This window comes from Salvelinus namaycush, chromosome 19 (genome assembly GCF_016432855.1).
Source record: "Salvelinus namaycush isolate Seneca chromosome 19, SaNama_1.0, whole genome shotgun sequence".
NCBI classification, from domain to species: Eukaryota; Metazoa; Chordata; class Actinopteri; order Salmoniformes; family Salmonidae; genus Salvelinus; species Salvelinus namaycush.
Genome location: NC_052325.1, coordinates 18977981 through 19005788, shown reverse-complemented (window position 1 = coordinate 19005788; position 27808 = coordinate 18977981). Strand labels below are relative to the sequence as shown.

The window sequence follows — 27808 nt, the reverse complement described above, 5'->3', positions numbered from 1 at the left end:
CATTAGCGTTGTGAGAGACCTGCCCTGTCCTTTCCCCGCTGTCTCTGTCTACCTCCAAAATTGCACAATATTCTCTAAATTGTCCACTATAGTGCACCATATTGACTAGGGCCTATAGGGCACTGGTCTAAAGTAGTGCACTTTATAGAGAATAACGTGCCATTTGGGACTCATCCTCACTTTGTCTGTCACCTCTAATGACAGCTACCATGACAGGAAGGGGGATGAAAGGAGGGCGGTCATGTCACTTTGATTCATACCAGCTCTGGCTGGGTGGGTTCGTAAAGTCTCCGCGGTCATTATCCTTTCTAAATGACATTTAAGTGTGAAGCAATGGTGATGCTGATGTCCTCCTGCTTCATCCTGGTACCTAGTGGAGTGGACACAAACTTGGAGCAGAAAGTTTTAGCAAAGTCTTCCTTGACCCCCGTGGGGTTTCCCCCTCACATGGGTTCATCGTGACTGAGTGGATAGGTGAAAATTATCTTATGATGAATCAGTTTTCAAAGCTGCTCTGTGTCTACTTTAGCCTGATTTCAGATCTGTAGTCGTTGTCATTCATGAAATCCATAGGAGTTGGGAAAACATCACAAACAGATCAGGACAAAACATATCTGGGACCAAGCTATCAATGTCTGATTGTCTCCGTGACTCTTGTTTCGTGTTGCTGTGTCTGATGTTCTCCCTGTCACCTCTCTCCTCTTCCAGTCTATACGGGAGGTGACAGGCTATGTGCTGGTGGCTCTGAACCAGTTTGACTACCTGCCGCTGGAGAACCTGAGGATCATCAGAGGAACTAAGATGTATGAAGACCGCTACGCTCTGGCAATCTTCCTCAACTACCGCAGAGATGGGAACTTTGGCCTGCGCCAGCTGGGACTGAAGAACCTCACAGGTATGTGTCTAAGATGGCTATCCTGTCTCTGTGTCTCCTCTGTCTGAAGCTCTGAAATCTCTCTCTCCATCCCCTCTTGATGGATTTTTCTTTAATTTCCTCTTTTCAGAGACATACCGTCCTGCTACTAACTTCAGTGAAATCCTGTCATTGTGTGACTGAGTGTTAAGTCAGAAGCTCTGCTATAAAATTACAGCAATGAAAGCAGTAAACCAAGGTCTGTAAAAAGGGATCTGAATGTTAGGGTCAATTTAATGAGAATAAAAAGAAGTGATCTGATCTTTTAAGAGCTTGTGTCTGTCTAGATGTTAGGTGGTTGGGGATTTACTGTACTGACAGATTTTAATTACATCTCTTTACACTCATAGCGAGAGGAAGATGCGGTTGACCTAACTCATAGCTACTGATCTCTGCTCTCTGCATCAGTAAGTTTTGTCCAGACTTTCAGTTGGCTGAAATGCAATACCACCTTGAGTTAATCTTTCTCAATGGGAATTGGCACCTGACCTGGCCTCGGGAAGATGTATGTGTTGTATTTTGTATGCTTTGTTTTAGCACCGATATCCACAGAGATCTAACCAGGCTCCCCAAGCTTCGCCTGATCCCAGATCTGTTTGGTCGACCATATGAGTTGGCAAGACAGCACAAACAGATCTGGAACCAGGCTTGCCAATTCCCCAGCAGAACCTGATAATGTTAACCAGATGTGGCATTCTGGTAGGGGTGTTGGTGATGCATGTACAGTACATTCTGTGAAATACAAAGTGTCAAAGCAAACATTACATTTATCATTAGCAAGTAGCCTTTTACTTCAACATGGTCTGAAACTAGCCTATTCTTGCCCTGGAAGCTTCCTCAATATACGTACACACAATTGTAACATTGTTCCATTACCTGCAATTACTCTGCAGTACTCTGCAGTCATACATACCCCGTCCATTTCCCTGTTTGTTTTTGCGTGAAGTCATAATGTGTTTTCTGTACCTACATACCTGTTATTCTGATTGAGTGCATTGCAATTAGGTTGCAATTACGTATATCCACGTTACACCATATTTGCTCCTGTGTTAATGACAGCTAGCTCCAAAATGGCCTAGCTACCATGAACGAAGACTGGGGCTTCGTCACAAATTGCACCCTATTCCCTATGGGCCCTGGTAGTGCACTAAGTAGGAAAAAGGCTGCCATTTGGGAGGCAAGGTAGATAAACAGAGAACAAGAACAGTAACTGTCTGATCCCTCTCAGAGATACCTAGGTAAGACAGGTTACTTAGGATCAGGAAATAGTTATCTTCATCTCTCTCTCTCTCACTCCATCTGTAGTTTTTCTCTCGGTCTCTTTCTCTCTCTCTCTTTCTCTCTCCCTCTCCATCTAGTTTTTTCTCGTTCTCTCTCCCTGTCCATCTCTAGTTTTTTCTCTTTCTCTCTCTCGCTCCATCTCTAGTTTTTTCTCTCTCTCACTCCATCTGTAGTTTCTCTCTCGGTCTCTTTCTCTCTCTCGGTCTCTTTCTCTCTCTCTCTTTCTCTCTCCCTCTCCATCTATTTTTTTCTCTTTCTCTCTCCCTCTCCATCAATTTGTTTCTCTCTCTCGCTCCATCTCTATTTTTTTCTCTCTCTCTCACTCCATCTGTAGTTTCTCTCTCTGTCTCTTTCTCTCTCTCTCTTTCTCTCTCCCTCTCCATCTATTTTTTTCTCTTTCTCTCTCTCTCTCCATCTGTAGTTTCTCTCTCAGTCTCTTTCTCTCTCTCTCTCTCCATCTCTAGTTTTTTTTTCTCTCTCTCTCTCTCTCTCTCTCCCTCTCTCTCAATTCAATTCAATTCAATTCAAGGGGCTTTATTGGCATGGGAAACATGTGTTAACATTGCCAAAGCAAGTGAGGTAGACAATACACAAAAGTGAAACAAACAATACAAATTAACAGTAAACATTACACATACTGTTGTGCTGCAGAATGAGGACCCAAAAGCGACGTAATAGTAACAGAGTCTTTATTCCAGAATAAAACAAATAATGATTCTCCTGGATACTATCCTCTCGTCAACAGAGAGGAACGACTGGAGACGCGACCACAGACTGCAGGTCGCTTCAGGAAGGCACTGGCCGTAGCTGACATTGACACCTGCTCACACGCAGCATCTGAAGAAGGCAAAGAACACGACAGGGCGGAACAAGGACACAGGAACAGCAAACGTCAAACAAGAATCCGACAAGGACAGAAGCGGAAAACAGAGGGAGAAATAGGGACTCTAATCAGAGGGCAAAATAGGGGACAGGTGTGAAAGAGTAAATGAGGTCGTTAGGAGAATGAGAAACAGCTGGGAGCAGGAACGGAACGATAGAGAGAGAGAAAGAGGGAAAGAACCTAATAAGACCAGCAGAGGGAAGCACAGGGACAAGACATGATGAAAGACAAAACATGACAGTACCCCCCCACTCACCGAGCGCCTCCTGGCGCACTCGAGGAGGAACCCTGGCGGCAACGAAGGAAATCATTAATCAACGAACGGTCCAGCACGTCCCGAGATGGAACCCAACTCCTCTCCTCAGGACCGTAACCCTCCCAATCCACTAAGTACTGGTGACCACGTCCCCGAGAACGCATGTCCATGATCTTCCGTACCCTGTAAATAGGAGCGCCCTCGACAAGGACGGGGGGGGGGGAGGGAAGACGAATGGGGGCGCGAAGAAAAGGCTTGACACAAGAGACATGGAAGACAGGGTGGACGCGACGAAGATGTCGCGGAAGAAGCAGTCGCACAGCGACAGGATTGACGACCTGAGAGACACGGAACGGACCAATGAACCGCGGAGTCAACTTGCGAGAAGCTGTCGTAAGGGGAAGGTTACGAGTGGAAAGCCACACTCTCTGACCGCGACAATACCTAGGACTCTTAATCCTACGTTTATTGGCGGCTCTCACAGTCTGCGCCCTGTAACGGCAAAGTGCAGACCTGACCCTCCTCCAGGTGCGCTCACAACGTTGGACAAAAGCCTGAGCGGAGGGAACGCTGGACTCGGCGAGCTGGGACGAGAACAGAGGAGGCTGGTACCCAAGACTACTCTGAAACGGAGATAGCCCGGTAGCAGACGAAGGAAGCGAGTTGTGAGCGTACTCAGCCCAGGGGAGCTGTTCTGCCCAAGACGCAGGGTTTCGAAACGAAAGGCTGCGTAATATGCGACCAATCGACTGATTGGCCCTTTCTGCTTGACCGTTAGACTGGGGATGAAACCCGGAAGAGAGACTGACGGAAGCACCAATCAAACGACAGAACTCCCTCCAAAACTGTGACGTGAATTGCGGACCTCTGTCTGAAACGGCGTCTAACGGGAGGCCATGAATTCTGAACACATTCTCAATGATGATTTGTGCCGTCTCCTTAGCGGAAGGAAGCTTAGCGAGGGGAATGAAATGTGCCGCCTTAGAGAACCTATCGATAACCGTAAGAATCACAGTCTTCCCCGCAGACGAAGGCAGACCGGTAATAAAGTCTAAGGCGATGTGAGACCATGGTCGAGAAGGAATGGGAAGCGGTCTGAGACGACCGGCAGGAGGAGAGTTACCTGACTTAGTCTGCGCGCAGTCCGAGCAAGCAGCCACGAAACGGCGCGTGTCCCGCTCCTGAGTAGGCCACCAAAACCGCTGGCGAATAGAAGCAAGCGTACCCCGAACGCCGGGGTGGCCAGCTAACTTGGCAGAGTGAGCCCACTGAAGAACAGCCAGACGAGTAGAGACAGGAACGAACAGAAGGTTACTAGGACAAGCGCGCGGCGACGCAGTGTGAGTGAGTGCTTGCTTTACCTGTCTCTCAATTCCCCAGACAGTCAACCCGACAACACGCCCCTCAGGGAGAATCCCCTCGGGGTCGGTAGAAGCCACAGAAGAACTAAAGAGACGGGATAAGGCATCAGGCTTGGTGTTCTTATTTCCCGGACGATAGGAAATCACGAACTCGAAACGAGCGAAAAACAACGCCCAACGAGCCTGACGTGCATTAAGTCGTTTGGCAGAACGGATGTACTCAAGGTTCTTATGGTCAGTCCAAACGACAAAAGGAACGGTCGCCCCCTCCAACCACTGTCGCCATTCGCCTATGGCTAAGCGGATGGCGAGCAGTTCGCGGTTACCCACATCATAGTTGCGTTCCGATGGCGACAGGCGATGAGAAAAGTAAGCGCAAGGATGGACCTTATCATCAGACTGGGAGCGCTGAGACAGAATGGCTCCCACGCCCACCTCTGAAGCGTCAACCTCGACAATGAATTGTTTAGTGACGTCAGGAGTAACAAGCATAGGGGCGGATGTAAAACGCTTCTTGAGGAGATCAAAAGCTCCCTGGGCGGAACCGGACCACTTAAAGCAAGTCTTGACAGAAGTCAGAGCTGTGAGAGGGGCAGCCACTTGACCGAAATTACGAATGAAACGCCGATAGAAATTAGCGAAACCGAGAAAGCGCTGCAACTCGACACGTGACTTAGGAACGGGCCAATCGCTGACAGCCTGGACCTTAGCGGGATCCATCTGAATGCCTTCAGCGGAAATAACAGAACCGAGAAATGTGACAGAGGAGACATGAAAGGCGCACTTCTCAGCCTTCACGTAGAGACAATTCTCTAAAAGGCGCTGGAGTACACGTCGAACGTGCTGAACATGAATCTCGAGTGACGGTGAAAAAATCAGGATATCGTCAAGGTAAACGAAAACAAAAATGTTCAGCATGTCTCTCAGTACATCATTAACTAATGCCTGAAAGACAGCTGGAGCATTAGCGAGACCGAACGGCAGAACCCGGTATTCAAAATGCCCTAACGGAGTGTTAAACGCCGTTTTCCACTCGTCCCCCTCTCTGATGCGTACGAGATGGTAAGCGTTACGAAGGTCCAACTTAGTAAAGAACCTGGCTCCCTGCAAAATCTCGAAGGCTGACGACATAAGGGGAAGCGGATAACGATTCTTAACCGTTATGTCATTCAGCCCTCGATAATCCACGCAGGGGCGCAGAGTACCGTCCTTCTTCTTAACAAAGAAAAATCCCGCTCCGGCGGGAGAGGAAGAAGGCACCACGGTACCGGCGTTGAGAGAAACAGACAGATAATCCTCGAGAGCCTTACGTTCGGGAGCCGACAGAGAGTATAGTCTACCCCGAGGGGGAGTGGTCCCCGGAAGGAGATCAATACAACAATCATACGACCGGTGAGGAGGAAGGGAGCTGGCTCTGGACCGACTGAAGACCGTGCGCAGATCATGATATTCCTCCGGCACTCCTGTCAAATCACCAGGTTCCTCCTGAGTAGAGGGGACAGAAGACACAGGAGGGATAGCAGACATTAAACACTTCACATGACAAGAAACGTTCCAGGATAGGATAGAATTACTAGACCAATCAATAGAAGGATTATGACATACTAGCCAGGGATGACCCAAAACAACAGGTGTAAAAGGTGAACGAAAAATCAAAAAGGAAATGGTCTCACTGTGGTTACCAGATACTGTGAGGGTTAAAGGTAGTGTCTCACATCTGATACTGGGAAGAAGACTACCATCTAAGGCGAACATGGGCGTGGGCTTCCCTAACTGTCTGAGAGGAATGTCATGTTTCCGAGCCCATGCTTCGTCCATAAAACAACCCTCAGCCCCAGAGTCTATCAAGGCACTGCAGGAAGCAGCTGAACCGGTCCAGCGTAGATGGACCGACAAGGTAGTACAGGATCTTGATGGAGAGACAGGAGTAGTAGCGCTCACCAGTAGCCCTCCGCTTACTGATGAGCTCTGGCTTTTACTGGACATGACATGACAAAATGTCCCGCAGAACCGCAATAGAGGCAAAGGCGGTTGGTGATTCTCCGTTCCCTCTCCTTAGTCGAGATGCGAATACCTCCCAGCTGCATGGGCTCAGTCTCTGAGCCGGTGGGAGGAGATGGTTGAGATGCGGAGAGGGGAAACACCGTTAACGCGAGCTCTCTTCCACGAGCTCGGTGACGAAGATCTACCCGTCGTTCTATGCGGATGGCGAGTGCAATCAAAGAGTCCACGCTGGAGGGAACCTCCCGGGAGAGAATCTCATCCTTAACCTCAGCGTGGAGTCCCTCCAGAAAACGAGCGAGCAACGCCGGCTCGTTCCAGTCACTGGATGCAGCAAGAGTGCGAAACTCTATAGAGTAATCCGTTATGGATCGATCACCTTGACATAGGGAAGCCAGGGCCCTGGAAGCCTCTTTCCCAAAAACTGAACGATCAAAAACCCGTATCATCTCCTCTTTAAAGTTCTGATAAACGTTAGAACACTCAGCCCTTGCCTCCCAGATAGCTGTGCCCCACTCCCGAGCCCGACCAGTAAGGAGTGATATGACGTAAGCGATCCGAGCTCTCTCTCTTGAGTATGTGTTGGGCTGGAGAGAGAACACAATATCACACTGGGTGAGAAAGGAGCGACACTCAGTGGGCTGCCCAGAGTAACATGGTGGGTTATTAACCCTAGGTTCCGGAGACTCGGAAGACCAGGAAGTAGCTGGTGGCACGAGACGAAGACTCTGAAACTGTCCTGAGAGATCGGAGACCTGAGCGGACAGGGTCTCAACGGCATGACGAGCAGCAGACAATTCCTGCTCGTGTCTGCCGAGCATTGCTCCCTGGATCTCGACGGCAGTGTTGCGAGAATCCGTAGTCGCTGGGTCCATTCTTGGTCGGATTCTTCTGTTGTGCTGCAGAATGAGGACCCAAAAGCGACGTAATAGTAACAGAGTCTTTATTCCAGAATAAAACAAATAATGATTCTCCTGGATACTATCCTCTCGTCAACAGAGAGGAACGACTGGAGACGCGACCACAGACTGCAGGTCGCTTCAGGAAGGCACTGGCCGTAGCTGACATTGACACCTGCTCACACGCAGCATCTGAAGAAGGCAAAGAACACGACAGGGCGGAACAAGGACACAGGAACAGCAAACGTCAAACAAGAATCCGACAAGGACAGAAGCGGAAAACAGAGGGAGAAATAGGGACTCTAATCAGAGGGCAAAATAGGGGACAGGTGTGAAAGAGTAAATGAGGTCGTTAGGAGAATGAGAAACAGCTGGGAGCAGGAACGGAACGATAGAGAGAGAGAAAGAGGGAAAGAACCTAATAAGACCAGCAGAGGGAAGCACAGGGACAAGACATGATGAAAGACAAAACATGACACATACAGACGTTTCAAAACAATAAAGACATTACAAATGTCATAATATATATATACAGTGTTGTAACAATGTACAAATGGTTAAAGCACACAAGTTAAAATAAATAAGCATAAATATGGGTTGTATTTACAATGGTGTTTGTTCTTCACTGGTTGCCCTCTCTCTCTCTCTCTCTCTCTCTCTCTCTCTCTCTCTCTCTCTCTCTCTTTACAGACAGGATTTTGATGCATTCTCTTCAGATGCTACCATCCATCCCTTAGCATTTACACAAGCATACTTGACCTTGAAGAATAAGCAGCCAGGAAAAAGGCCCTAAACCTTTTTGATGTGCAACCATTGTGCTGATTAAACTCAGCAGTTTATGTTTACGATGCTATTAAAAGGTGTTCTTGTTTGCTTAATTTGGTAAACGTGTGGCACTAGCATTGCGAAGGTCATATGTACGTTTCCCACAGGGATCACAAACTTACGGCTCTATTCAATCTGTACTACGGATTGCGCGATATACATTTTTATGATACGAATTGACATATGCAGCGTTACCATGAATGCAGTCTGCTAATGCGGTAACATTGCCTTTTAATTTCAATCTAGCTGTAGCATTTGGACTTCCACGATACGGATTGAATACAGACATTACTAAGAATGTATGCAGTCAAGTAAAAGACTCTGACTAAGTGACATAACTTATGTTGTCGTACTACCTCCCAGCTGGAATTGTCCCTCTATGTAAACTGCTTGAGGGGAGTTATGGTATGCACTAATAACATATTCTATGTTGTAGCTATGGAGCTAGTTCTGAGCTATGGTTGTAACCGGAGAAATGAATAACATTTACATTTTATTCATTTAACAGACACTCTTATCCAGAGTGACTTACAGGACCAACTAGGGTTAAGTGCCTTGCTCAAGGGCACAGACAGATTTTTCACCTAGTTGGCTCGGGGTTTCGAAAACAGCGACCTTTCAGTTACTGGCCCAACGGTCTTTAACCGCTAGGCTACCTGCCGCCAGACATCAGGTCTGCATCTAAATTAGCACCATATTCCATATAAAGTGCACTACCCCATCAGAAGTAGTACAATATATAGGGAATAGGGTGCCATTTGGGACACAGCCCAGTTCTGTCAAGAGCCCATTAGGTGTTCTGATACAATATTGTGTGACAGGGTCAGTAATGGACAGTTAACCTATAGACCCACATAACTCACTGTCCTGAGAGGCAGAGGATAGAGGTCACTGTTGGGTCTGGTGAGTCAGTGAGTGAGTCAGTGAGTGAGTGAGTGAGTGAGTGAGTGAGTGAGTGAGTGAGTGAGTGAGTGAGTGAGTGAGTGAGTGAGTGAGTGAGTGAGTGAGTGAGTGAGTGAGTGAGTGAGTGAGTGAGTGAGTGAGTGAGTGAGTGAGTGAGTGAGTGAGTGAGGGAGGGAGGGAGGAGGAATTGAAAAGACAACGTCCAGAGACCACACCATAGGAGCACAGTGTACTGTATGTCTTCTGTTACGTAACTCTACTCCCAGTGTAGGACTAACATTCATTCACCAGATGAATAGAGCAGTGAGTTTCTGTCTCTCTCCTGGCTCAACCTGAGACAGTGAATATATTAAACCACTACTCATTGTTCTATTTGGTCTACAAACACATGCACGCGCACACATCCACTATACAATTCTGCATTGTCACCTGGCATAATCGGTAGAACATTCATGTACTGTATATATCCCCATGTATTTTGTTGGGTAGTACTATACTTATCTTTGAGAAGGTTTGAATAGGATATACATGAAAGGCGTGAACATGTTCACATGTTCATTCGCAAGACATGTTTCCGTTGGGGCAGTTAAGCAAAATCAATAATACAAATAAAAAAAGCTTTCTGCCGTGCCAGAAGAGTCCTATGGGAGAGTCCTATGGGAGAGTCCTATTCGAAGAGTCCTATCGAAGAGTCCTATCGAAGAGTCCTAACTGGGATACTAGGTTGAGCTCGGATACCACTGAGTGTCCAGAGGCAGACACAGTGAAAAGAGGCAGACTGGTGTTTGAAATGCCATTGTCCCATCCATGTCCCTGGGCCAGTAGTGTGGAGAGGAGGTAGAGGGACTGCACATGCTCGTTTTCTATGTGTCTCTCTCTGTCTCTTTGTATCTATTTTGACACTCTCCTCCACTACTTGTGTCATGTTCCTGCTATATCAAGCCTTGGGAGCTGGTCTCTGGGTCTCAGGCTGTGACACACACACACACACACACACACACACCCACCATCCATCCGAAGATCCTCCCCTCTCTCCGTCACTGTATCCCTCTCCAGAATACTTCAACAGGCAACGAGTGGCAAAGACGCCTATAATGGCTCCACTTTCATCTCCCTGTCATATTATTCTGTCGTTCCTGTCGTTCCTCCTTCATACCCTGCTCTCTGTAAAACGATCGATATGATCTATAAGCGACATATACGAGGATAAAGGTTATTAACTACACACAGGGCTAATCTGGAGACGGATAAAACGGACCCCTCGGTATTGAAACCGACCTGAATCCCTAGGAGGTAGAAATTGCCCTGGATAAAATCAATTTGTAGCTGGTATATTTTGATATGGCTGTATTGATTTTTCAGTAGGGTCTGTGTAGGAGACTTTGTAGAATGAAGGAACACTCATGGGTTTGCTGGGACTGTGTAGTGTGCATCTCAGTCCCTCTGTGGCACCTTTCAATCAGGCTTCAGTTATCCTTAGTCATCCTTAGGCATATGAAACAGGAAACACACTCAAGTTCACGTTAAAACACACTAAGATGAAGCAGTAAGACTTACTAGATCGTTCTGTCTTTTTCTGTATATTTTCTGTCTCTGTCTTTGTCTCTCTCTCTCTCTATCCACTAGTATCTGTCTTCATATAATCCTCCCCTCTCCCCCCAACAATTTATTGTCCCTAACTGTACCTACCTGTCCCTATCTGTCTCTCCAGAAGCAGATGATTGGAGTGAATTATATGTCTCCCCCAGCACAGTGACAAGAGTTAAACACTGCCACTTTGTTTGACATTTCCAAAGTGCAGCTACGCTATGCTTTCCATTTCAGACGAATTAAAGCTATTTTCATGCTTAAGCAAACATTTTTCTTCTGCTTCTCTTTTTTTATTATTTTGAGTCACCATGAACACAACAGTTACTGTAGATAGCGGCTGAGGCAAGTTGAGCTGGGCTCAGTGCATTCACATGGTAATTGCTGCCTGTTGAGTTTTCACAACAATATCCACCTCAATAAGAGAAATAACACAGATGAACATGTCAGTTTACACATTTTCTATTTTTTAAAAAGTATCCCGGTCTGTTTTCCTATAGTTTTGTTCAGTCGGCGTTGCTCATCCATTTATTTTTTACTGCTTGTACGCTGCCATTACTCTCCGTCCAAAATAAAAAGCATCAAATATCTTCTCCCATCTGCCAGACATCCTTCTCTCTCTCTCTCCCTACACGGTTAGCTGACACACACACACGCTGCTCGCACACGACGCAAAGACTGGATCCACTACTCACTCACAGTCCATCTGTTATTTCTCTCTTTTTCACGTTTTCACATGTTCTCATTCTCTCTCTCGCTCTCGTCTCTTGTCTCTCTTGTTTCTCTTTCTCTCTGTATATCTCATCAATGTTAGTTAAACTGGCACATGCACTATATACAAGCCTACATGTGTATTATTGTACTGTACTCACACACACACACACACACACACACACACACACACACACACACACACACACACACACACACACACACACACACACACACACACACACACACACACACACACACACACACACACACACACACACACACACAGAACATTGTGTTCTATCTGCTCTTCATCGCCCTGCATTTTATCAAGGGGAAAATCTTAATGATCATACATTAACTTCAACGAGCTCTGCTCAGTGTTTCGTGAAAGCATCATGGATCATGAAATGGTGAACAGGAGGGATGGAGGGATAGAGGTATAGATGGATGGATGGATGGGACAAGGTGAAAATAAAGGATGAGAGAAATCCGTGACAGTCTCTCCTTGAAGGACTAAGAAGGAGAATCAGTGTATTTGGACAGCAGATCCCTGCCTGGCCCCTGTCTATCTGAGAAACACCCACAGGAGAGATGAAGGGATGGATGGAGGGAGGGATAGATAGATGGATAGACAGGACAAGGTGAAAATAAAGGACAAGTGGACTCAGTCTTGTCCTGAAGAGTCTTTGGACAGCCTCTCCCCAGACTGGCCTCTGTCTTTATGAGAAACCCCCACAGGAAGAGAGCTGAGATTAGTTTGTGTCCAAGGCTACATCCCAAAATGGCACCATCTTCCCTTTATAGTGCACTGCTTTTGACTAGAACACTGTGTCTCTGGCATTCTGTTCCACTCTCCACCTCTCCCCTCTCTCTACCTCTCTCCTCTCTCTACCTCTCCCCTCTCTCTACCTCTATTTCTCTCTACTCTCCACCTCTCTCCGCTCTCCACCTCTCTCCTCTCTCTACCTCACATCTCTCAACCTCTCTTTCGCTATACTCTCCACCTCTCTCCTCTCTCCACCTCTCTCCTCTCTCCACCTCTCCTTTCTCCTTTCTCCACCTCTCTACTTCTCATCTCTCTACATCTCTCTACTCTCCACCTCTCTCCTCTCTCTACCTCTCCACCTCTCCTCTCTCCACCTCTCCTCTCTCCATCTCTCTTCTCGCCACCTTTCCTCTCTCCACCTCTATCTATATTCACCTCTCTATCTCTCTCTCTCTCTCTCCACCTCTTTCTCCACCTCTTTCCTCTCTCCACTTCTCTCTCTCCAATCTCCACCTCTCCAATCTCCACCTCTCTCCTCTCCTCTCTATCTCTCTCTCTCTCTCTCCACCTCTTTCCTCTCTCCACTTCTCTCTCTCCAATCTCCACCTCTCCAATCTCCACCTCTCTCCTCTCCTCTCCTCTCGGCTGGCAGCTTCCAGACCTCAGGTCGCTTCCAATTGTGTGTCTAATTGATTACTTCCCATGCAATTACTCCTGTGTCATACTCAATATTTCATTGCTTGGAGGAGGGCAAAAGGGAGTTTTTTGTAAGACGATATTCATATTGTCACATTTGTGAGCTCTCTAATGCAGTTTAGGAACAGCGTGTTAACACCAGCCCATGGCCGGCATCCGAACGAATCAGTTGGACAGGCATTTGATAGCGCACGTGTAAAAGAATAAATAAATGGGTTTCATAATAAAGACATGTAATATAACTGTAAAGATGTATTACCTTTTAATAAACACAACCAGTCATGATGTTTTCATCTGATTGTCAAACAAATCACTTAAAAAGGTAGGAGACCTTTGCAGATTAGTCCAAAATAATTCCAGCATCTGAACAGTGCACTCTGCACCCGCCAATGTTCCTTCAATTCACAAGTGGCTGAAGCTAACTCACCTGAGAAAGCATCCGAGTGAGCGAAACAGCACCCCTCTGTCTTACTAAACAGATGTAGGATCTTAATTTGATCACTCTTTTGTTGCTGAGAATTTGTGTAGGTTCTTGAGTTCTACAAACTTGTAGGGTATTTGAGGTTTCAAAAGACTTCTAAAGTTTGTATTTTCCACTTTAAAATGTCAGACTTGTTTTGCCCTAATAAAAAATGTGTCAACCCCTACAAAAAGGTTTCATTAAAGACATTGCATATTGACATGCAATACTCTTTTTGGCCAGACAGCATCAGATACATCAGATACATGGAACATAGTGAGACAGAGGGGCACTGCTTCGCTCGCTTGGATGCTTTATTTGAGATTAATGTGTATTTCTGTCTGCGTGTGTCTTGCTCAATTAAATGATCAGTATTTAAATATTTTCTTTGGATGGGCAAGGAGGTACGGTAGCGTGAGCCAGCCCCCCAAGGCCCGCCCACAACGCTGGACCTCTCCAGTCAACACAAATGTGGAGTGGTTTAACCCCTAGGTCTTAGGCAAGGAGCAAAGAGCCATTGTCTATAAGGTGACGATACTCAATGACAGTAGGTTTTTCTTTCTTGTGGTGGACATGAAATGAATAGCATGGCTGTGGTTGATATGATTAGCCATTGGGGCATACAGTACATTGACAGTGTGTAGGTTCTTGAGTTCTTCAATTTAAAGTAATAATAAATGGTTGTGTCCCAATCTCTCCTTTTCTTCCGAAGTGTGCACTTGTTCACTTCCCCTCATGAATTTTAAAAAAAATTATTGGGGTATGGAAACTCCCTCTAGCGCATGCCTACACCAATCCAATTATTTTGAATTTGTGGGGAGTAGTGAACAAGTGGACACGTCAGTAGGAAGGAAAGATTTGGACGCAACAATTGTTTGGAAGAACATGGATTTTTCTCCAAGACAGCAGACTGAAAGAATATGCATTGACACTGACACGCTTCTCACAATTGAGCATCTTGTAGACTAATAACCCATCTGACAATAAGGGCTCCAACAACACTTTATGCTTTAGTTTCTCCTGCTGTATTTTGCTGACTGGATCCACTTCTCTCATTAATGATCCTATGTGGGAATTGCATAAGCAGGAAATTGGAGAGTTTTATGAAATATTAATGTCCGACAACATAAAGGCTGCATTCTAAATGGAACCCTTCTGCCTATAGGACACTTATTTTGACCGGATCCATCTGGGCCCTAGTCAAAGGTAGTGCACTATATAGGGATAGCCATTTGAGACACAAATAATGTTAAATCGTCAGCTTCAGAGGGAGCTGACCCACCAGCCCTCAACAGAAAAAGTCAAATTGAAAATAATGAAATGTGAGTTTAGTAAAGAACAAATCTGTTTCCATCTTGACGTAAATGGGATAGTTAATTCTAAGTAAATTGGGCATTTAGGTAAAGTTTCTGCTTGAAACTCCCAGGTGGGGAAGCGGTCTTGCTCCTACTGCAACTAGTTCTAATATAATAAAACTGATATCTGAAACTACAGTACACTTCATAGAAACACCACCTCTCTTCAGTAGCATTTCTCTTTAAGTTTCTCTTCACTATCTGAAAGACTCTGAAACACTGTCTGAAACTTTCTCAGCTACCCTAAACATAAGAATAAGTACAAAAGGAAGCATATGTCACGTTCCTGACCGGTTTTCTGTTATTTTGTATGTGTTTGACGGTCAGGGCGTGAGTTTGGGTGGGTAGTCTATGTTGTGTGTTTCTATGTTTGTTAAGGGTGACCTGATATGGCTCTCAATTAGAGGCAGGTGGTTTTCATTTCCTCTGATTGAGAGCCATATTAAGGTAGGTGTTTTCACACTGTTTGTTTGTGGGTGGTTGTCTCCTGTGTCTGTGTCTATGTATGTTGCGCCACACGGGACTGTTTTCGGTTTGTTTGTTCGTTTGTTCGGTTTATGTAGTCTGTTCCTGTTTCATGCGTTCTTCGTGTCATGTAAGTTCTTATGTTCAGGTGCGTCTACGTCGTTTGTTGTTTTGTAGTTTGTTAAAGTGTTTTCGTGTTTTTTCGTCTTGAATTTAATAAATCATGTCATCTCAAGAAGCTGCATTTTGGTTCAATCCTTGCTCCTCCTCTTCGGATGAAGAGGAGGAGGAAAGCCGTTACAGCATAATAATAAAATCCATGTAGCTTTTTCCTATTGCCTCTTCTTAGAGAACAAACAAGACACAAAGAACAAAATGAAAAATTAATAAAACGTTTCCAGGACCTTCTTTATTTAACATCAAACTTTTGATAGCATGTTTAGGGTAAATCTGTTGGGTAATTACACTGAGATCAAATGGAGAGCACTAGAATTAATGCTAATACTGTATAGCGTTAGTTAGCTCGCTAGCCCCAGCCCAGCACTGCCTGGGCCCCATGGTGGAACCAGAGCCATGAATAATGGATTGGGTGTCATCATTAAGAAACTGAATGATTAAAACATATCTCCCAGCTTCAAGCGGCACTGTCCTTACTTAAAAAAGCCCTATGATATAGGCTAGTACAGTCCCTCTTGTTACAACTACGTTATATATTTAGATATAGAACTGTGATTTTGCGACTATGTCATAGATTTGGAGGGGGTTGTATAGCAAATCACCACAAACATGCTATGGCATTAATAGTGAGGGCTCCATGCTCCACCTTTTACTGCAGTGGGCTAAATCAGGGTCACACTTCTTGGTAGTCTTAAACAAATCTACTTTGAAACAAAAGTATACACCTCACACACATGGTTATGGACTTAAAAAAAGAAGACACCTGTACCATGTCAGATATAGAGTTGACATTTATTCAATTTTGAGTTTGAATCCCAATACTATACTTTATATACATCACAGAAGACTGTAATATAACAAATGTGTCCCCCCCCCCCAAAAAAAGTATGTTATTAATGATGAACAAACTCAATATACTTTAAAATGACTAAAACCAGATGGAAACAGTGTAGAAATGACAATGGACCTACATTCATACAGTTTCTTGACTGTCCAGCTCACTAATAATCACCCAAATTAAAGCTAAGTCAGGGAGCATAGAAAATTCCCAAAACGATGGATAGACAACTTTTTTTTTAGCACATTTTGACGGCGAGGAATCATAACCAATTTTCAGTGCGGCCCCCGGACCTCTTTGAAGACCGAATGCAGCCCCCAGGGCAAAATGAGTTTGACACCCCTGCCCTGCATTCCTATCTGGCTCTATTAGTATTCAGTTGCTGATAATGAAGTCATGCGAGAGGTCCGCAGGGAACCATCATCACTACCTCTGACTGATCTGGGACCTGTTAGGACCTGTTAGGACCTGTTAGGTGGAGGGCAGATGAGAAGATGAAAGAGGGGGGCTCCTCTGACTTTTCCACCCGTAACCCATAAGTAAGCCTTGTGTGTGCGTATGTACATGTGTACATGTGTAGGCTATGTAAATTGAGAATTAAATGAAAGAGAGCAGGCTAGGAAACTAGAGCACTGTGCAGTGCTGTGCTGTGTTGTGCTGTGCTGTGTTGTGTTGTGCTGTGCTGTGTTGTGCTGTGCTGTGCTGTGTTGTGTTGTGCTGTGCTGTGCTGTGCTGTGCTGTGTTGTGCTGTGCTGTGCTGTGTTGTGCTGTGCTGTGCTGTGCTGTGTTGTGCTGTGCTGTGCTGTGTTGTGCTGTGCTGTGCTGTGCTGTGTTGTGTTGTTCTGAGCTGTGCTGTGTTGTGCTGAGCTGTGTTGTGCTGAGCTGTGTTGTGCTGTGCTGTGTTGTGTTGTGCTGTGCTGTGCTGTGCTGTGCAGTGCTGTGCTCTTCACACACCAGGGTCTGAATAGTTCACAGCCCCAGCTTAAAGGGACTGAGGGGGCCAGCCTAAATGGACTAACTGATGAGCCCTAGTACTGTACCCTACTGCACCTCATTCACTTTCATCTGAGGATCACTAGAACATAGACAGAGGGCTGAGTAACCTTGTGCACCTTCAGGGATTATTTTTGCATGGATCAGATGAACCAGCCCAAAACAGAATTTTTCATTAAAAGTTAATATGAGTATGCAAGGAATTTGAATGTCAATTAATCATCAAAACACATTATAGTCCTCCCTCCGGCTATGTTTTAGTTAGCTCTAAACCAAGCCAGTCCGTCACATTCTCAGCCTGGAGGACTATGGGTAAAACCAACATAAACAAAAAACTGACCTGACAACAAGAGACCTATGTTGCAGTGTCCACACTAACATACCATTTAGAATGTACTGAGCATGCATGTTAAGTGGTACACTAGTGTGGATATTGGAAAGTAGCCCAGTGTCATCCATTTTCACCATCAGGATTGTCTGCCCATATGGATGAAGTATCCTAATTTAAACCCCCTGTTGCAGGAGAACTTCCCTTCAATGCAGGAAATGTAGAGTGTGTTTGAGGTTTAAAAAGCCTTCTGAAGTTTGTAATTTCCACTTGGAAATTTCGGACATGATTTTCCCTTACTACAAAAATATTAACTTCTACAAAAGTGTAAATTAATTATAATCCACATAACGATTCACATTTCCTGTTGCTGTAGGATTGTTTTTCTGCTGTAGCAAACTTGCTCAAATTAAGATCCTACATCTGTACCATTCCCCTAAAGCTTCTGTTCTACCTGCTTTCTCAAACAGGGTGGAGAATATAATTGAAGGCCTCCTCCTTTCACGTCCTCGTCCTTGTCCTCATCCTCCTCCTCCTCTTCCTCCTCCTCCCTCATTCTCCCTCTTTCTCACCATACCCACAATGTTATATATCTCTAATGGGAACACATCTCTCTCTCCCCAGACACTGGAAGATGTTAGCTAGCTCTAATGAGAACACACCTCTTTCTCCCCAGACACTGGAAGATGTTAGCTAGCCCTAATGAGAACACACCTCTCTCTCCCCAGACACTGGAAGATGTTAGCTAGCCCTAATGAGAACACACCTCTCTCTCCCCAGACACTGGAAGATGTTAGCTAGCCCTAATGAGAACACACCTCTCTCTCCCCAGACACTGGAAGATGTTAGCTCGCCCTAATGGGAACACATTTCATCATCGGAGCACATGGAAATGTTAATGAAACACTTTAGGGTTAAGCCAATTATTTCCGTTCCTGCCAATCACAGACCTCTCATTTCTGAAATGTCAGTGGTGCCGTGGAGCAGGGGGGAAAGGGAGAGGGCAAGTGAGGAGGAGCAGGAGTGGGGATATGATGGAATAATTAGGTTTTCTTGGTCAGGGAGGAAAGAGATGGAGAGAGGAGATAAGAAAGAGAAGAAATGGAGGGATGTGAGAGTGAGGAGAGAGAAGAGAGGGATACGTGGAGAGAGAGTCTGTGTGTGCATGGCAGTGTGTGTGTGTGTGTGTGACGAGAGAAGAAGTATAAAAGAGGATAGACACAAAGGGTTCATGGTCCAACAGGGAAAGGTACTCATTGGGATGAGGAGCTTACATATGACCCCTGTATCAAAGGCCTTTTGTGGTATATCAGTGATTCTGTGAGAGACTGTATGTGTGTTTGTGTGAAATGTGCGTGTATGAATGTGTCACTAAAGTGGATGTTTGTGTGTGAGAGTGTTTGTGTATACTACCGGTGAAAGGTTTTACAACACCTACTCATTCAAGGCTTTTTCTTTATTTTTTACTATTTTCTACATTGTAGAAAAGTTTTAGAACAGCTACTCATTCAGGGGTTTTTATTTATTTTTACTATTTTAGAATAATAGTGAAGACATCAAAACTATGAAATAACACATATGGGATCATGTAGTATCCAAAAAAAGTGTTAAACAAAATAAAATTAAACAAATCAAAATATATTTTATATTTGAGATTCTTCAAATAGCAACCCTTTGCCTTGATGACAGCTTTGCACACTCTTGGCACTCTCTCAACCAGCTTCACCTGGAATGTGTTTCCAACAGTCTTGAAGGAGTTCCCACATATGCCATGCACTTGTTGGCTGCTTTTTGTTATGCTGGTGAATGAGGACCCAAAAGCGACGTAATAGAAACAGAGTCTTTATTCCAGTCTTAAACAAACAATGATTCTCCTGGATATTATCAAAGGTAAATCCAAAACAGGAAACTGAAATCCTCTCGTCAGAAGAGAGGAACGACTGGAGACGCGACCACAGACTGCAGGTCGCTTCAGGAAGGCACAGGCCGTAGCTGACATAGACACCTGCTCACACGCAGCATCTGAAGAAGGCAAAAACACGACAGGGCGGAACAAGGACACAGAACAGCAAACATCAAACAAGAATCCGACAAGGACAGAAGCGGAAGACAGAGGGAGAAATAGGGACTCTAATCAGAGGGTAAAATAGGGGACAGGTGTGAAAGAGTAAATGAGGTAGTTAGGAGAATGGGAAACAGCTGGGAGCAGGAACGGAACGATAGAGAGAGAGAGCGAGAGAGGGAGAGAGGGAGGGGGAGAGAGAGGGATAGAAAGAGGGAAAGAACCTAATAAGACCAGCAGAGGGAAGCACAGGGACAAGACATGATGATCAATGACAAAACATGACAGTACCCCCCCACTCACCGAGCGCCTCCTGGCGCACTCGAGGAGGAACCCTGGCGGCAACGGAGGAAATCATCAATCAACGAACGGTCCAGCACGTCCCGAGATGGAACCCAACTCCTCTCCTCAGGACCGTAACCCTCCCAATCCACTAAGTACTGGTGACCACGTCCCCGAGAACGCATGTCCATGATCTTCCGTACCTTGTAAATAGGTGCGCCCTCGACAAGGACGGGGGGGGGGGAGGGAAGACGAACGGGGGCGCGAAGAAAAGGCTTGACACAGGAGACATGGAAGACAGGGTGGACGCGACGAAGATGTCGCGGAAGAAGCAGTCGCACAGCGACAGGATTGACGACCTGAGAGACACGGAACGGACCAATGAACCGCGGAGTCAACTTGCGAGAAGCTGTCGTAAGGGGAAGGTTACGAGTGGAAAGCCACACTCTCTGACCGCGACAATACCTAGGGCTCTTAATCCTACGTTTGTTGGCGGCTCTCACAGTCTGCGCCCTGTAACGGCAAAGTGCAGACCTGACCCTCCTCCAGGTGCGCTCACAACGTTGGACAAAAGCCTGAGCGGAGGGAACGCTGGACTCGGCGAGCTGGGACGAGAACAGAGGAGGCTGGTACCCAAGACTACTCTGAAACGGAGATAGCCCGGTAGCAGACGAAGGAAGCGAGTTGTGAGCGTATTCTGCCCAGGGGAGCTGTTCTGCCCAAGACGCAGGGTTTCGAAAAGAAAGGCTGCGTAAAATGCGACCAATCGACTGATTGGCCCTTTCTGCTTGACCGTTAGACTGGGGATGAAACCCGGAAGAGAGACTGACGGAAGCACCAATCAAACGACAGAACTCCCTCCAAAACTGTGACGTGAATTGCGGGCCTCTGTCTGAAACGGCGTCTAACGGGAGGCCATGAATTCTGAACACATTCTCAATGATGATTTGTGCCGTCTCCTTAGCGGAAGGAAGCTTAGCGAGGGGAATGAAATGTGCCGCCTTAGAGAACCTATCGACAACCGTAAGAATCACAGTCTTCCCCGCAGACGAAGGCAGACCGGTAATAAAGTCTAAGGCGATGTGAGACCATGGTCGAGAAGGAATGGGAAGCGGTCTGAGACGACCGGCAGGAGGAGAGTTACCTGACTTAGTCTGCGCGCAGTCCGAACAAGCAGCCACGAAACGGCGCGTGTCACGCTCCTGAGTAGGCCACCAAAACCGCTGGCGAATAGAAGCAAGCGTACCCCGAACGCCGGGGTGGCCAGCTAACTTGGCAGAGTGAGCCCACTGAAGAACAGCCAGACGAGTAGAGACAGGAACGAACAGAAGGTTACTAGGACAAGCGCGCGGCGACGCAGTGTGAGTGAGTGCTTGCTTTACCTGTCTCTCAATTCCCCAGACAGTCAACCCGACAACACGCCCCTCAGGGAGAATCCCCTCGGGGTCGGTAGAAGCCACAGAAGAACTAAAGAGACGGGATAAGGCATCAGGCTTGGTGTTCTTATTTCCCGGGCGATAAGAAATCACGAACTCGAAACGAGCGAAAAACAACGCCCAACGAGCTTGACGTGCATTAAGTCGTTTGGCAGAACGGATGTACTCAAGGTTCTTATGGTCAGTCCAAACGACAAAAGGGACGGTCGCCCCCTCCAACCACTGTCGCCATTCGCCTAGGGCTAAGCGGATGGCGAGCAGTTCGCGGTTACCCACATCATAGTTGCGTTCCGATGGCGATAGGCGATGAGAAAAATAAGCGCAAGGATGGACCTTATCGTCAGACTGGAAGCGCTGGGACAGAATGGCTCCCACGCCCACCTCTGAAGCGTCAACCTCGACAATAAATTGTTTAGTGACGTCAGGAGTAACAAGGATAGGAGCGGATGTAAAACGCTTCTTGAGGAGATCAAAAGCTCCCTGGGCGGAACCGGACCACTTAAAGCACGTCTTGACAGAAGTCAGAGCTGTGAGAGGAGCAGCCACTTGACCGAAATTACGAATGAAACGCCGATAGAAATTAGCGAAACCGAGAAAGCGCTGCAACTCGACACGTGACTTAGGAACGGGCCAATCGCTGACAGCCTGGACCTTAGCGGGATCCATCTGAATGCCTTCAGCGGAAATAACAGAACCGAGAAATGTGACAGAGGAGACATGAAAGGCGCACTTCTCAGCCTTCACGTAGAGACAATTCTCTAAAAGGCGCTGGAGTACACGTCGAACGTGCTGAACATGAATCTCGAGTGACGGTGAAAAAATCAGGATATCGTCAAGGTAAACGAAAACAAAGATGTTCAGCATGTCTCTCAGTACATCATTAACTAATGCCTGAAAGACAGCTGGAGCATTAGCGAGACCGAACGGCAGAACCCGGTATTCAAAATGCCCTAACGGAGTGTTAAACGCCGTTTTCCACTCGTCCCCCTCTCTGATGCGCACGAGATGGTAAGCGTTACGAAGGTCCAACTTAGTAAAGAACCTGGCTCCCTGCAGAATCTCGAAGGCTGACGACATAAGGGGAAGCGGATAACGATTCTTAACCGTTATGTCATTCAACCCTCGATAATCCACGCAGGGGCGCAGAGTACCGTCCTTCTTCTTAACAAAAAAAAACCCCGCTCCGGCGGGAGAGGAAGAAGGCACCACGGTACCGGCGTCGAGAGAAACAGACAGATAATCCTCGAGAGCCTTACGTTCGGGAGCCGACAGAGAGTATAGTCTACCCCGAGGAGGAGTGGTCCCCGGAAGGAGATCAATACAACAATCATACGACCGGTGAGGAGGAAGAGAGTTGGCTCTGGACCGACTGAAGACCGTGCGCAGATCATGATATTCCTCCGGCACTCCTGTCAAATCACCAGGTTCCTCCTGAGAAGAGGGGACAGAAGAAACAGGAGGGATAGCAGACATTAAACACTTCACATGACAAGAAACGTTCCAGGATAGGATAGAATTACTAGACCAATTAATAGAAGGATTATGACATACTAGCCAGGGATGACCCAAAACAACAGGTGTAAAAGGTGAACGAAAAATCAAAAAGGAAATGGTCTCACTGTGGTTACCAGATACTGTGAGGGTTAAAGGTAGTGTCTCACATCTGATACTGGGGAGAAGACTACCATCTAAGGCGAACATGGGCGTGGGCTTCCCTAACTGTCTGAGAGGAATGTCATGTTTCCGAGCCCATGCTTCGTCCATAAAACAACCCTCAGCCCCAGAGTCTATCAAGGCACTGCAGGAAGCAGCCGAACCGGTCCAGCGTAGATGGACCGACAAGGTAGTACAGGATCTTGATGGAGAGACCTGAGTAGTAGCGCTCACCAGTAGCCCTCCGCTTACTGATGAGCTCTGGCCTTTTACTGGACATGACATGACAAAATGTCCAGCAGAACCGCAATAGAGGCAAAGGCGGTTGGTGATTCTCCGTTCCCTCTCCTTAGTCGAGATGCGAATACCTCCCAGCTGCATGGGCTCAGTCTCTGAGCCGGTGGGAGGAGATGGTTGAGATGCGGAGAGGGGGAACACCGTTAACGCGAGCTCTCTTCCACGAGCTCGGTGACGAAGATCTACCCGTCGTTCTATGCGGATGGCGAGTGCAATCAAAGAGTCCACGCTGGAAGGAACCTCCCGGGAGAGAATCTCATCCTTAACCTCAGCGTGGAGTCCCTCCAGAAAACGAGCGAGCAACGCCGGCTCGTTCCAGTCACTGGAGGCAGCAAGAGTGCGAAACTCTATAGAGTAATCCGTTATGGATCGATCACCTTGACATAGGGAAGCCAGGGCCCTGGAAGCCTCCTTCCCAAAAACTGAACGATCAAAAACCCGTATCATCGCCTCTTTAAAGTTCTGATAATCGTTAGAACACTCAGCCCTTGCCTCCCAGATAGCTGTGCCCCACTCCCGAGCCCGACCAGTAAGGAGTGATATGACGTAAGCGATCCGAGCTCTCTCTCTTGAGTATGTGTTGGGCTGGAGAGAGAACACAATATCACACTGGGTGAGAAAGGAGCGACACTCAGTGGGTTGCCCAGAGTAACATGGTGGGTTATTAACCCTAGGTTCCGGAGACTCGGAAGACCAGGAAGTAGCTGGTGGCACGAGACGAAGACTCTGAAACTGTCCTGAGAGGTCGGAGACCTGAGCGGCCAGGGTCTCAACGGCATGACGAGCAGCAGACAATTCCTGCTCGTGTCTGCCGAGCATTGCTCCCTGGAACTCGACGGCAGTGTTGCGAGAATCCGTAGTCGCTGGGTCCATTCTTGGTCGGATTCTTCTGTTATGCTGGTGAATGAGGACCCAAAAGCGACGTAATAGAAACAGAGTCTTTATTCCAGTCTTAAACAAACAATGATTCTCCTGGATATTATCAAAGGTAAATCCAAAACAGGAAACTGAAATCCTCTCGTCAGAAGAGAGGAACGACTGGAGACGCGACCACAGACTGCAGGTCGCTTCAGGAAGGCACAGGCCGTAGCTGACATAGACACCTGCTCACACGCAGCATCTGAAGAAGGCAAAAACACGACAGGGCGGAACAAGGACACAGAACAGCAAACATCAAACAAGAATCCGACAAGGACAGAAGCGGAAGACAGAGGGAGAAATAGGGACTCTAATCAGAGGGTAAAATAGGGGACAGGTGTGAAAGAGTAAATGAGGTAGTTAGGAGAATGGGAAACAGCTGGGAGCAGGAACGGAACGATAGAGAGAGAGAGCGAGAGAGGGAGAGAGGGAGGGGGAGAGAGAGGGATAGAAAGAGGGAAAGAACCTAATAAGACCAGCAGAGGGAAGCACAGGGACAAGACATGATGATCAATGACAAAACATGACACTTTTCTTTTACTCTGTGGTCCAACTCATCATCAATGCAAAGGGTGGCTATTTGAAGAATCTCAAATATAAAATACATTTTATTTTGTTTAACACTTTTTTTGGATACTACATGATCCCATATGTGTTATTTCATAGTTTTGATGTCTTCACTATTATTCTAAAATAGTAAAAATAAATAAAAAACCCTGAATGAGTAGCTGTTCTAAAACTTTTGACCGGTAGTGTATATTGTAAATGTGTACTAAGTTACAACAATCACAACAGTACTGGCAGGAGCCTGAGTGTCACAACTGACTCAAACAGCATACCACTACCACTATCCTTCTACCACTCATTCTACCTCTATCCTTCTACCACTGTCCTTCTACCACTATACTTCTACCACTATCATTCTACCACAGTCCTTCTACCACTATCCTTCTACCACTGTCCTTCTACAACTACCCGTCTACCACTATCATTCTACCACTGTCCTTCTACAACTATCCTTCTACCACTATACTTATACCACTATCCTTCTACCACAATCCTTCTACCACTATACTTCTACCACAATCATTCTACCACTATCATTCTACCACTGTCCTTCTACCACTATCCTTCTACCACTATCCTTCTACCACTAGCATTCTACCACTGTCCTTCTACCACTATCCTTCTACCAATATCATTCTACCACTATACTTCTACCACTATCCTTCTACCACTATCCTTCTACAACTATCCTTCTACCACTATCCTTCTACCACTATCCTTCTACAACTATCCTTCTACCACTATCCTTCTACCACTGTCCTTCTACCACTGTCCTTCTACAACTATCCTTCTACCACTATCCTTCTACAACTATCCTTCTACAACTATCCTTCTACCACTGTCCTTCTACCACTATCCTTCTACCACTATCATTCTACCACTGTCCTTCTACCACTATCCTTCTACCAATATCCTTCTACCAATATCCTTCTACCACTATACTTCTACCACTATCCTTCTACCACTATCCTTCTACAACTATCCTTCTACAACTATCATTCTACCACTGTCCTTCTACCACTGTCCTTCTACAACTATCCTTCTACCACTATCCTTCTACAACTATCCTTCTACAACTATCCTTCTACCACTATCCTTCTACCACTATCCTTCTACCACTGTCCTTCTACCACTATCCTTCTACCACTATCCTTCTACCACTATCCTTCTACCACTGTCCTTCTACAACTATCCTTCTACCACTATCCTTCTCAGCCCAGCACACTGTGAGAAACTAGAACAGTGTGGCCCTATGAGCCAGCTAGCTTCTCATCCCTTTCTCCCCCTCACATCATCACAGCTTTTCATTCATATTAATGCATTTATTTACTTGCCAGGCTAGCTGGGCCTTAGAGAAGTTGAGCAGATTGAGCAGACAGGCAGTGACAGGGGCAGGGGCTGAGACTGGTGTTGGGAAAGGGGCTAGGACAGGGGCTGGGGCTGGGTCAGTGACAGGGACATGGGCTGGGACAATGATTGGTGTTTAGCCTGTCTAAGGTCCTGTCACAAGCTCCTCTGATTGGCCATTAAGGCTGTCAATCAGGTACCGGGTCACAGTCAGGTCTGATTGGAAAAGCAGCAACAGCTCTAAACAAAAACAAAGTGCCTCTGAGCAGGGCAGGCATTGTGGGCGGGCCTTAGGGGGCCTGGCCTGCCCTACCGTACCTCCTTTCCCATCCAAATAAATATACAAATGTTGATCATTTATCTGACAGAGACACGTGCCAACAGAAAGATGCATGAATTGCAGTTAAATCATCAGAGCGAGCAAAACAGCGTCCCTCCTGTCTCAGTATGTGTAGACCATGTATCGGATGCTGTCTGGACCAAAAGAGTATGGCATGTCATACTATTTCTGTCTAGACAGCATCCAATACATGGGCTACATTTAGAGGGGCATTTCTTCACTCTCTTGGAGGCTTTCTCTGATGATATAAACTATACAGTATAAATACAGCACACAGCCATGCAATTTCCATAGACAAAACTGACAGTAGAATGGCCTTCCTGAAGAGCTCACTGACTTTCAACGTGGCACCATCATAGTTTGGTGCCGGAGGAATCATGGTTTGGGGCTGTTTTTCATGGTTCGGGCTAGGCCCCTTAGTTTCAGTGAAGGGAAATCTTACAGCTACAGCCTATAATTACATTCTAGACAATTCTGTGATTCCAACTTTGTTGCAACATTGTGGGGTAGGCCCTTTCCTGTTTCAGCATGACAATGCCCCGTGCACAAAGTGAGGTCCATACAAAATGGTTTCTCAAGATTGGTGTGGAAGAACTTGACTGGCCTGCACAGAGCCCTGACCTCAACCCCATTGAACACATTTGCCTGACCTCACTAATGCTCTTGAGGCTGAATGGAATCAAGTCCCTGCAGCAAGGTTCCAGCATCTAGTGGAAAGCCTTCCCAGAAGAGTGGAGGCTGCTATTGTAACAAAGAGGGGACCAACTGCATATTAATTCCCATGATTTTGGAATGAGATGTTCGACAAGCAGGTGTCCAAATACGTTTGGTCATGTAGTGTAGTTTCAGCAGAGAGTAAGAGACGAAGCGAGAGGGCTCACTCTCACCAAAATCTGTCCAGAATAAGCCTAATGCATTTCTATGGGAATAATATGCAGACCTAAGCTTGTCGCCTGCCTTCCTGCCTTTGGGACAGAGACTCCCATTGTTAGGGAGGAGACATGAGCATCTCGTCATTATATACAGAGTTCTGGTTTCAGCCTCTTGCAAATTGGAAAGGAAAGTTTGCGGGTGTACAGAGCACTGTTAGGATGCTGGATTTTCCTAAAGTAAGTTGATGTTTTGCCAAAATTAAATAATTACTCCTGTCTAAATAAAATAATTCTAAATACTTCACTACGGAGCAAGATTTAGTCACAGTGTAT

At 46.3% G+C, this 27808-nt stretch overlaps 1 protein-coding gene across 1 annotated transcript in view; it reads left to right on the top strand.

Moving 5' to 3' along the window:
* The first annotated feature begins 333 nt into the window (after positions 1 to 333).
* The window catches only part of LOC120063925 (receptor tyrosine-protein kinase erbB-4-like), a 75593-nt gene continuing 48118 nt past the window's right edge, over positions 334 to 27808 (top strand). The window contains exons 1-2 of the mRNA XM_039014235.1: positions 334 to 366; positions 709 to 895. Of these exons, the coding sequence (XP_038870163.1) occupies positions 334 to 366; positions 709 to 895 (220 nt within the window). The remainder of the gene's footprint in view (positions 367 to 708; positions 896 to 27808) is intronic.